This window comes from Alexandromys fortis, unplaced genomic scaffold (assembly GCF_014885135.2).
Source record: "Alexandromys fortis isolate MF-2015 unplaced genomic scaffold, M_Fortis_MF-2015_v1.1 scaffold_233, whole genome shotgun sequence".
Classification (NCBI taxonomy): Eukaryota; Metazoa; Chordata; class Mammalia; order Rodentia; family Cricetidae; genus Alexandromys; species Alexandromys fortis.
The window spans coordinates 914171-925456 of NW_026068146.1; the positions used below are offsets into that span (position 1 = coordinate 914171).

General features: G+C 42.4%; 2 protein-coding genes across 4 annotated transcripts in view; one reads left to right on the plus strand and one right to left on the minus strand.

Moving 5' to 3' along the window:
• The window catches only part of Ecd (ecdysoneless cell cycle regulator), a 24186-nt gene extending 20857 nt beyond the window's left edge, over nucleotides 1–3329 (minus strand). For 2 of the 3 annotated variants that reach the window (XR_007589397.1, XM_050127030.1), the window contains exons 1-2: nucleotides 3039–3329; nucleotides 1583–1788 (exon numbers count right to left, since the gene is read on the minus strand). Coding sequence is in view for 2 of the 3 variants with exons in the window: in XM_050127030.1 (XP_049982987.1) it covers nucleotides 1583–1787 (205 nt within the window). In the remaining variant the exon portion in view is untranslated. The remainder of the gene's footprint in view (nucleotides 1–1582; nucleotides 1789–3038) is intronic. The other variant, XM_050127029.1, reaches the window with a different exon arrangement.
• A 92-nt stretch (nucleotides 3330–3421) lies between these two features.
• Nucleotides 3422–11286, plus strand: part of Fam149b1 (family with sequence similarity 149 member B1) — a 44680-nt gene continuing 36815 nt past the window's right edge. Inside the window, exons 1-3 of the mRNA XM_050127016.1 lie at nucleotides 3422–3634; nucleotides 7681–7785; nucleotides 8946–9075. Coding sequence (XP_049982973.1) covers nucleotides 3588–3634; nucleotides 7681–7785; nucleotides 8946–9075 — 282 coding nt within the window. The 5' untranslated portion in view covers nucleotides 3422–3587. The remainder of the gene's footprint in view (nucleotides 3635–7680; nucleotides 7786–8945; nucleotides 9076–11286) is intronic.

Below are 11286 nucleotides of genomic sequence, written 5' to 3' on the forward strand. Positions count from 1 at the left end.
GGCCAAGATCAAAAACACTGATGACAACTTATGCTGGAGAGGTTGTGGGGAAAAGGGAACACTTCTGCATTGCTGGTGGGAATGCAAGATGGTACAGCCCCTTTGGATGTCAGTGTGGCGATTTCTCAGAAAATTAGGAAACAACCTTCCTCAAGACCCAGTAATACTATTTTTGGGTATATCCAAAGGATGCTCAATCGTGCCACAAGGACATGTGCTCAACTATGTTCATAGCAGCTTTGTTTGTCATAGCCAGAACCTGGAAACAACCTAAATGCCCCTTGATCGAAGAATGGATAAGGAAAATGTGGTACATTTACACAATGGAGTACTACACAGCAGAAAAAAAATAACGACAGCTTGAAATTTGCAAGAAAATGGATGGAGCTAGAAAACATTATTTTGAGTGAGGTAACTAAGACACAGAAAGATAATTATCAGATGTACTCACTCACAGGTGGTTTTTAAACATAAAGCAAAGAAAGCCAGCCTACAAACCACAATCCCAGAGAATTTAGACAACAATGACGACACTAAGAGAAACTTATATAGATCTAATCTACATGGGAAGTAGAAAGTAGAAAAAGACAAGATCTGAGTAAGTTGGGATTATGGGGACCTTGAGGGAGGATTGAAGTGGGGAGGGGAGAAGCAGGGAGGGAAACAGAGAAAAATGTAGAGCTCAATAAATATCAATTAAAAAAAAGAATTATTTGGGAGCTGGGGTTGCAATTCTGAAAAAGATATGAAATGTGAATTTCTTAGGAGTTTGGGTCTAAAACAAGGATCAGACAACCAAACCGTCTTTGAAAACAAACAAAAGGTTGTGTGAGTGTAAAACTGTGTTGTTGCTGGGCGGTGGTGGCGCATGCCTTTAATCCCAGCACTAGGGAGGCAAAGCTAGGCAGATCTTTGTGAGTTCGAGGCCAGCCTGTACTAAAATAAGCCCCCTAAAATAAGTTTTAAGCTGATTTTTCTCAGGTATTTTTGTCACAACAATGAGAAGCTTACTAATAAAATTCAACAACACATTGAAAGGGTTATAATACTACAATTCAGTGGGATTTATTCTTAGACTACAAAGATGATTCATAATACAAAAATCAGTCAATAAGGGGGCTGGAGAGATGGCTCAGTGGTTAAGAGCACTGGCTGCTCTTCCAGAGGACCTGGGTGCAATCTCTAGCACCCACATGATGGCTCACAATCCTCTGTATCAAAGGAGGATCTGATACCTCTGAGGGCACTGCACGAACACAGTGCACAGACATACATGCAGGCAAACACCCATACACATAAAATAAATAAAAATTTAAGAATTCAATCAATGCAATGTACCGCATTAACAATGAACGTCAAGCACTGAGTAGTAAAAGGGAACCATGAGTGAAGAAACGGTAAACCTGGACCTGTGCAGTATGGCATCATAACTAAAGTTCACAACAGCCACAATCCCCACATTCTGATCTATACGGTATATATTTAAATTTAGGGGCTTGCATGGATATGGGCAAGCATCACTAATTTTAAAAGTTAAAGGTGTAAACCTCTTTGACAACAGCAAATGGAAGGATTACTTTACCTTTGGCAGGTTTATATTTGAGATTAAAAGGCTGATTCTGCCAGATATAAGGCACCAGTATAGGTGCAAAGTGGGTCATTATTCTTTCAATGTACTTCTGAAGAATCTCTTTGGGTTCTTCTGTGTCTCTTGCTTCATTTGGCATCAGGAACAGACAGTACTCCACAGCATCTTCTACCACTGCAAACTTCATACTGGCCTCCATTCTTTGAAATGACATTCAAAGTTTCAGTGATATAAGCCACATAGAAGGAGAAATAACAGCATTCCCCAAATGCTTCTATGTGACTGCACTATTTCCCAAAACTTTGATACGCACCTACCTACCATCTTCATGGTTTTGGTATTCATCAGACACCACTTGACCTATAATCTCTGAATGCCATTAATATTTAAAACCGTATTTCTTATACTTAAATTATGTTAATTGGAAACCTTGACATTATAGAGTGAATGGAGACCCAACAGTTCACTTCCCAAGTAAGTATGTAAAAATAAAAATTAAAAATAGCTAAGTGCAATGGGTGTGCCTACTGTCTCATCCTGAGGCAAGAGAATCACTAGGGTCCAGGAGTTCAAGGATAGCATAGCAAAGCCCTGTGTCACCAACAAATGAAATGTTTTGTCCTTAAATTAGTAGCAGTATGTGTAACACAATTTGAAAATATTACATTGCTATCCACTATTTGCTCTCAAAACTTCCATCTGTGCTTCTATTGCATACTTTGGGCACTTTCTTTGAGTCTTCTCGTTAATTGTGGAGCGGAAGTATTAACCCATCTCCAAAACACCTCATTACTTCAAAACTATGTTATCAGGCCGGGAGGTGTTGGCCACACCTTTAATCCCAGCACTAGGGAGGCAGAAGCAAGTGGAGCTAGTTCCAGGACAGCTAGAGCTGTTACACAGAGAAACCCTGCCCTGGGGGCGGGGGGAGCAAGCCTCTCACTTTACAAAATTTAAGTCTACAGAAGATTTAAAATTACAAACATTTGGGTGCTACCATTTCGTCCCAAAATAATTTGCCATGGTTCCGCTGCCCGCCTGATGCAGCGATTTCTTTTTTTGTTTGTTGTTGTATTTTTTTTGTTTGTTTGTTTTAAGATAGGGTTTCACTGTAGCTTTAGAGCCTGTCCTGGAACTAGCTCTTGTAGACGAGGATGGCCTCGAACTCACAGAGATCCGCCTGCCTCTGCCTCCCGAGTGCTGGGTTAAAGGCGGTCGTCACCACTGCCCGGCTTGTGATTTGATTCTTATACTAAGGAACCTGCATCTTCTATGCAACTACCCGCTCACCACGGTAAATTAGAATTATGCCGCCTTTCAACCCGAAGGGTCGAGGAAAAATTCTACCCATCCTCGCACTAACCCAAGCAGGAGTCCTCATGCAGCATTTACAGGGTCAGAATTGAATTTGAGATCATTCGGGTTAAAGATCACAACACAAATGACAAACCTGAGCGCACAGAATGAAGCAACCGAAGAGCACAAATTTGCGGCGGTCTCTTTGATCAAACTAGACTCCCATCTTCTACCCGACAAAGGCTAAGCAATTCCTTTAACGATTAGAGGCCCTGAGGGCCTCTGCTCTGGCACCTTTCCTTGGCCGCCTCTTCCACTAGGACACTTGGCCAGAAGATAGCGTCAATCGCTCAAGTCCAGCCCACGCTGGGTCCCCTCCGCTTGGGCCCTGAGCCGCTGCTGGAAACTTGGAAGAAGTAAGTCTATGTAGCCACTAATGCGCATCGGAGCCAGTTTCTGCACCGTGCTGTATTAGTCCGTCACTTCCGCTCTTGAGAGGAAGGAGGCAGGTCGGAAGACTTTAGAGTGGGAACTCTGGGAAGTGGCGGTCCGGAATCTAGGCGACGGGGCGAAACGGGGCGAGACGGGGCGAGACGGGGCCGATAGGTGGCAGGAAGGGGCTGGGCCGGAGCTGGCGGGAGGACCAGGCCCCGAGGCCCCCGCCCTGGCTTGTCCGCCCCGGCCGCGGAGGAGAAAACGGAGGATGATCTCCAGATACACTCGGAAGGCCGTGCCACAGAGCGTGGAGCTGTGAGTGGATGGCTCAGCCCGCCCTGCCTGGGCCGCGGGAGCTCTAGGGACCCTTCCTTGGCCAGGCCTTCTCTCCTTTCCTTTCCCAGGGCTCGTGAGAGAAAATGGTATTCTCTTCTCCCAACCTGATGGAAGCTGTCTTTTGTCCTTGGGTCACGAGAGGAGAGTGTGTCATCCATGCTGTCCTAAGACTGTTTTATGGGCTGTTTACTACATGAATTGAGGGAATGGATATCCAAAAGCACTTAATGTTCCCACAGTGCTTCTAGCCCCACTGAAGATAATAGCTGAATGCTACAATAAAGTTGAACGTATCTAGTTCCAAACACTTTGCAAAGCTGTTTGCTTGAATGCATTAGCGAAACCAGGAGACCGACTTGGCACGTGCAGCTAAAGATAACAGATCTAAAGATTGTATCTAGAAGATGGTGCTGAGAAGTACAGACCAAGTGGCAGTCCAATTCGAAAGCCTGTTGTCAAGACTTTACACACACACTGCCTTCACACCCCCGGCAAATAGTGATCAGTTTTGTTTGTGGACTAAAAAGCAAGCACTTGTAGCTTAAAGACCTGCTTTGTACGCTTAGTAAAGTGTTGTGACTTGGCAGGTAACGATAATGCCTTCCTGGCATGTTGCGATTTCAGAAGAACCTTCAGTTACTTTACTCTTTCAACAATTCTGAAAGATGACTATAACTAGTTTCTGTTTCTCAGACGAAATTAGAAAGGTTCCACATCTTAAGCAAATAGAGTCCGAATTTTTAAAAATCCCATTGTTCCACCTCACTGACCTAAGTAATTTCAGCAGCCATGCACTTACTAAATTTTAGCTATGCATGCTAATTTAAAGTCACGCCTGAGATTTTGGATGGACGCTTTTCTAGCTGTGTAGCTTTTGGGCAATTTATGAAATCTGGGCCTTCCTGTCCTGTCAATATATACAAGTAGTACCTACAAGCATCTCTAAAATGATGGCATAGGCCTGGCAGCTTCAGGGATTGAGGGAGATCCACAGAGTTGATCTCAATTGACTTTAATATCTGTCTATCTGAGGGAGTAAAACTTAATTCTCTGGGGCCAGCAGGATGGGCAAAACTTAACTCTCTGGGGCAGAAAAAAAGGGAAACACACGCACCTCCAACATGTCAGGATCTCCCCTAGGGTGCTGATGAAACGGCAAGCCTTCAGCAGGTCAGAGAAACCAAAGAGGAGATGCAGGGCATGCAAGCTACTGGACAGTCAAACAGCCACACGAGGACTTTTCCGAGGGCCAAGCTTAGTTCTTCATTTTATTATTTTAATTGTTGTTTGTTCTACTCTATTCTTTTCCTGTTCTGTTATTCTACCCTGATTTCCCTTCTATCTATTCTTATTTTTTCCTTCTAACTAAATTTATTTTTTCTCTTACAGCTTATATACCCCAGCAAAATCTTTCAAGCAGTATAAAAATTACAATGTAGTTTCATTCTATTTTTTAAGTGAATGATTACAATGAATACAAGTTTAAAAAAAAGCAGGTTTCCCTTATATGAGTAAACATTTTACATATTACAGGTGAAAAACAAGTTGTCCCAAGAACCCACGTACATTCATACTCAGTTTGTTGTAGATAAACAGCAAGGTATCTTTCTTAGCCAGTTCCTTTGCTGCCCGCTGCATTTTGTGGTTACAAAAAAGGACCAGTCACTTTATTATTTATCTCAAAAGGTAACTTTATTTAAAAAAAAAAAAAAACTACAAATCTAAACTTGTGTATGAAAAACAGTCAGCTCCACTGTAAATCCTCAGTTTTTATATCAGGAAGCTGAGGGCAGAAATGGGCACAAGGAATTGTTTTGTTTTGTTTTTCGAGACAGGGTTTCTCTGTAGCTGTGGAGCCTGTCCTGGAACTAGCTCTTGTAGACTGGCCTCGAACTCACAGAGATTCGCCTGCCTCTGCCTCCCAGGTGCTGGAACTAAAGGTGTGCACGCACCACCACCGCCTGGCTGGTACAAGGAATTAATCATCACCTTTGATCACCAAGCCATCCTAGCAGGAAAGGTATGTTAGCCAGCAATAGCCAGGCTCCCATGGTTCCTATTCTCTGACCTCAGCAAGTCCCATGTTCAACTATTAAAAATGTGTCTTTTTAAACTTTAAACTGTTCCCCAAGATTTGTACCTCAAGCCATTAACAAAAACATTTTAACCTAATCTTACTAATCTACATGTCTAAATTCTTTCTAAGGATAGTGGTTGAATTATTGATCTGCTCCAACAGCAATACTTAGAAAAAGCCAATCACAGCCGGGCGGTGGTGGCGCACGCCTTTAATCCCAGCACTCGGGAGGCAGAGGCAGGTGGATCTCTGTGAGTTCGAGACCAGCCTGGTCTACAGAGCTAGTTCCAGGACAGGCTCCAAAGCTACAGAGAAACCCTGTCTTGAAAAACCAAAAAAAAAAAAAGAAAAGAAGAAAGAAAGAGAAAAGAACACCCTGCTTTCCATGAGCATGCCATCCACTGAGGAGTATGTTATCGCCACCACAGCAAATCGGGCAATAGACTCTTTAGGGAATAAGAATAAGAAATAGTCACTTCCCAAAAGGATTTGGCTTAAAATCTGCCTTTAGGTTTTAAAATTCCATTCAGTGTGTGTACGTGTACGAATGCAGCAGCTTATAAGAGTAACTCCTTCCATTGTGTGTCTTGGGGATTGAACTCAGGTCCTGAGGCTTCGTGGCAAGTACCTCTCCTACTGTGCTATCTCATCAGCCCCAAATTCGCTTTTATAATTAATTCTAACCAGAGGAGTTAAAAATACATTTTGCAGTTTTGATAGTTCCTAAAAGTAATGTTTCCAAAAGGGGACCCAAGTGGAGTGGACGAGGATTAAATGCTTATAAATGATAGTAAATTAAAATGAGTTTTTTTTACTTTAGATGTTACAGTGATAATCCATTTTCAAGCAGTAGCTTCAAACAGCTTTCCAACAGGGTACTAAGTATAAGTGTTGGAAAGAGTTTAACAAAAGTACTCACACATACAGCCTTCCACACTCGCCCCCTTTCTTTGGTGCTGGGAATGAACTTAGTGTCTCACATATGCTAGAAAGCTCTACTGCTGAGATACATTCCCAGCTTTGGGAATGAAAAATTCAAAATAAACATCTAAGCCAGGTGTGATGACCTGTTTTTTTTTTTTATCATATTTCCATTGGACATTGCCCCTCTGGAACCTATATTCTGCTGGGTTTGTCCACTGAAATAAATAGACTATGTCAGTTATTACATCTTCCAGATCTAATAATCTACAGTAGGCATCATTTCCCCACAAAACACATTCAGGAAACTTGACGGGTTAGACAGAGTTTTACAAGTTTCTTTACAGGGAATCTTCCCAGGCCTTTAATGTACAAATGCACCTCATAATCCCTGGTACCTGTATTTCACGTGAAGCACAGGATTAAATAACTGCTTGTGATAATACAGTAATTGAGTGATGAATCCAGTGATCAAATCTAGGTAATCTGGCTCCAAGGATTCCCAGTTTGGGATTTTAGTGAATCGTACCATATTTGTACATAAAGCTAAGACCCCAGTTAGTGGATTGCACTTTAACTTTTCTCTCTAACGGTGGACATGATTTAAAAGTATATTCGGCTGGCGAGATGGCCCAGAAGTTAAAGAGTACTTACTGTTCTTGCAGAGGATCTTAGTTTAGTTCCCAACACCCATATCAGGGGTCTCAGTTGACCCAGGAACTCAAGTTCCTGGAGATCTGACACCTGTGTGCACCACAGACTCACATAGGCACAAACACATACACATAAATTTTTCAAAAAGTGTATTTTTACTTGGGGCTAACAAGATGGCTCAGCATGTAAAAGCAGTTGCTTACCAAGGTTGACAACAGAGTTCAGTTCCTGGGATTAACATGGTGGACGGAAAGAACCAGCTCTCACAAGTTGGTCTCACTCTTCACATGCACACACACAGAGAATAAGTAATCGTGAGCCAATGACTCTAGGGAATACCAACTATAAAAGAAGACTGTTTTATCTTTCACAGGAAAGGAATAACAAAGCACGCTCTTAACCATCATCCCCTTCCAGAGCAACTGGATGACATTTCCTCTACCAATGACGGCCATGAAAAAGATACAAGTTCTCAAAGGTACTAGCACAAAGCATGCTTGCTTACTTATTGCACTTGATAATGGCAAGGATTTTGTTCATTTGTACCACACCTATGCTAGTGAAACAAAACAAGAATTTTATCCCTATGAGAACCTGAGGCAGGAGGCTTGCTGGAGCTCAGACTTGCAAAGCCAGCCTGTGTGTGTGTGTGTGTCTGTGTGTGTGTGTCTGTGTGTGTGAGTCTGTACAGATGACTGCAGTTACTAGCAGAGGCTAGAGGTCAGGTTCCCCCTAACATGCACGCTGAGAACTGAACTTGGATCTTCTTGGAAAGCAGTTCACACTCTTAGCTCCAGAGACATCTCTCCTACCCACCAGAAGTAATATGTAGTTGTTATTAAGTAATTAGATTCAAAGGGGGATCAGACATTTGATTTTAATTCTATTCCTGCCATTTATAAGCTAAGTAACGGTGGGCAAATGAGTTTTCCAGGGCAGGTTCCAAAGCTACAGAGAAACCTTGTCTTGAAAAACCAAAAAAAGAAAAAAGAAAAAGAAAAACAGCAGTCAGAAGCTGGTTCTTTGGAAACTAGTCAGTAAAACTGACAAATCTTTCATTGGTTTGGCCAAGAAAAAAAAGACATTATCAGCATCTCTCATATGGTCTTGTAAATATAAATCAGATGAAGTATGTAAAATGTCACACATGTTTGTCATATATGATACAGAGTAAATAGACCAGCTTCGAGGAGGGTTCTGAAGGACAGTGTGCTGTCGTAGGAGACACTGTAAAGTCAAATCTAGTTTCACACCTAGAAATAAAAGTAAGATTCCTTGATTTTTAAAGAGAGTTCATTAGAACTGCATTAGCAGGTTACAGTAGCAAGGGTTTAATGGGGTGGGTATCTGTGCATGCACTTGGGGAATTACAGGAACTCACCGAGTTCAGACGTCCTGTCACCATTTCTGAACTACCTCCAGTGGTAAAGCATGACGTCACCGGTGGACACTGAGCAGCACAGCTGCCGTCATTTCTGTATTGCGAGGTGGGCTTTTCACAGTGCTTGAATTCCAAGTCGATTTTTTGCCTCTACAGATATATTGTACACATGTTTACCACCTGATAAGTTGCTGAGGAAACATGAAATTTTTCTTTCTTTTTTTTTCTTCTCCCTTTCTCTCAAATTAACCATTTAGTGAGTCTGACATCACCCAAGAATCACCGTTTACATCAACTGACACCGGGAACTCGCGTTCTGCTTTTCCAAGCTATGCAGGCACAGGGATCTCTACAGAAGGCAGCTCCGACTTCTCTTGGGGATATGGTGTGAGTTGTCCACTAATCATTCTGCTGCAGTTCTGGGAACTCTTGAACCGCCTCAGGAATTGTCATTCCTGCCCTCTTCGCACTCTGTATGCACGCATGTTTGCCGTGTAGGAGTGTGCTTGCCTTGTTGCCTTGTGTGAATGTGTGCTTTTCCTTGATCACGTTCACCTTATTTACTTACTTACGTATTTATTTATTTATTTACTTATTTATTGTTTTTTGAGACAAGGTATTTTTGACTGTCCTGGAACTTACTATGTAGACCAGGCTAGCCTGAAACACACAGAGATCCACTGGTCTCTGCCTCCTCAGTACTGGGATTAAAGTCATGTGACCCCATGCCCAGCTGTTTTATTTGTTGTTTTGAGACAAGGTTCCAACCAGAAGGTGGTGGCACACGCCTTTAACCCTAGCACTTGGGAGGCAGAAGCAGGTGCATATCTGTAAGTTTAAGGCCAACCTGGTCTACAGAGCAAGTTCCAGGACAACCAGAGCTGTTACACAGAAAAACCTTGTCTCAAAAAAAAAAAAAAAAAAATGTCCCACTAGGTAGCATTGGCTGGCCTGGAACACAGACCAAGCTGGCCTCAAACTCATAAAGACCTACCTCTCAGCCTCCCGAGTGCTGAGATTAGAAGCATGTGCCACTATTGCATGGCTTATTTGTTTTTAGAAAATGTGTGTGCATGTATGCATTTTATGTGTGTGTGGCTGCTGGTATCATGATCCATGGCAGGAGATTATAGGACAACTTTGTGAAGCTGTTTCTCAAATTACATCTTTACATAGGTTCTGGGACTTGAACTCAGATGCAAGCTTTTGGAGACAGGCACCTTAATCTACTGAGCCATCTCTCCAGCCCCCACTGTATTGGTTTTAAACAACAGTTAGCTGCTCTCTCTACAGAAAAGCCTAATTGTTTAAACCTATCATTATTATCATTAATCACTTCCCAATAGTTTTTCATGTATGTATATTTTCCTTGGTTATATGTATGTGCATACTATTTTGTAGTCTAATTTTGTCATTTGTCATTGTTAATGGTGATGTTTATTATTACCTCCACATCTGTCAACTAGAATAGTGTATATATAAGAGTTCTTGGTGTTAACCTATCATAATTAGATCGTCCCTGTATTTAATATTTGGGTTTTCGGGTTTATTAGTTTCTTCAAGAATATTTTGAGCATATCCGTCTGTTGCTGTAGTTACTAGGATATGGAGTGAGACTTACATAGTTCAGTCGTCTAATGAGGAGACTGCCCAAGGGATGGAGAGTGCAGAGTGACAAAGTGCCCCAGCGGCTCTAACATTATCTCTCCAGTAGGCTGAGATTTAAGGACTGCGGAGGTTACCGTGTGAAGAAAGAGAACAAGCACTTCTCAGACAAATAATGGCAGCTCTGCAAGAGCCCCAGAAGTGGGGATGGCAAGATGGTTCAGTGGATACTGTCATCAGGACCACCAGTGTTTGGATCCCAGCATCCATGTAGCAGTCTGGGTGTCCTCTCAAATGCCTGTGATCTCAACTCTGATGGGGTGAAGACAGGAAGATTGTTGGGACTTGATAGTTTGCATCTTAGCTGAGATTCAAACTGCAGACTCAGACTCAGGAAGAGACCCTGCCTCAGGAACAGGCACCAGAGTGATGGCCTCCTGGGCAGTGTGCATGCACAGGTACAGACACATAAATAGAGAAATAATGTTAAAGTAAAGGGGTGCTAAGAGAAGAAACTCATATTTCAAAGGTAAACATTCTTGGGACTGAAGAAAAGATGGGTGTGTAGAAGAGGTCCAAGATGGGAACCTGGGAAGGAAATGTAAATGACAGAGGCAGAAGAGCAGGACTTGGCAGTGGAGCCTTGCAGGGGTGGGGTGGGGATTAAACTTTATTCCTGGTGAGCTGAGTAAACAGTCCTGCCACCCCGTGTTGTGATCAGTGGCTTTAGGTTCCGAACATTGTGTACTACGTGTTTCCCATCCCTTGCTTTCCTTTAGGTGCTTGGTGTACAATGAATTTTTAGAATTAATTTCTAAATTACTTTAAAATGTATTTCTGGCCAAGTGTAGTGGCACATACCTTTAATCCCAGCACTCAGGAGGTGGAGGTGGGTAGATTTCTGTGAGTTCAAGGCCAGCCTGGTCTGCAGAGCTTCCAGGACAGCCAGGGCTCAAAACACAAATTAAAAAAAAAAAAAAAAAAAAAAAAAAT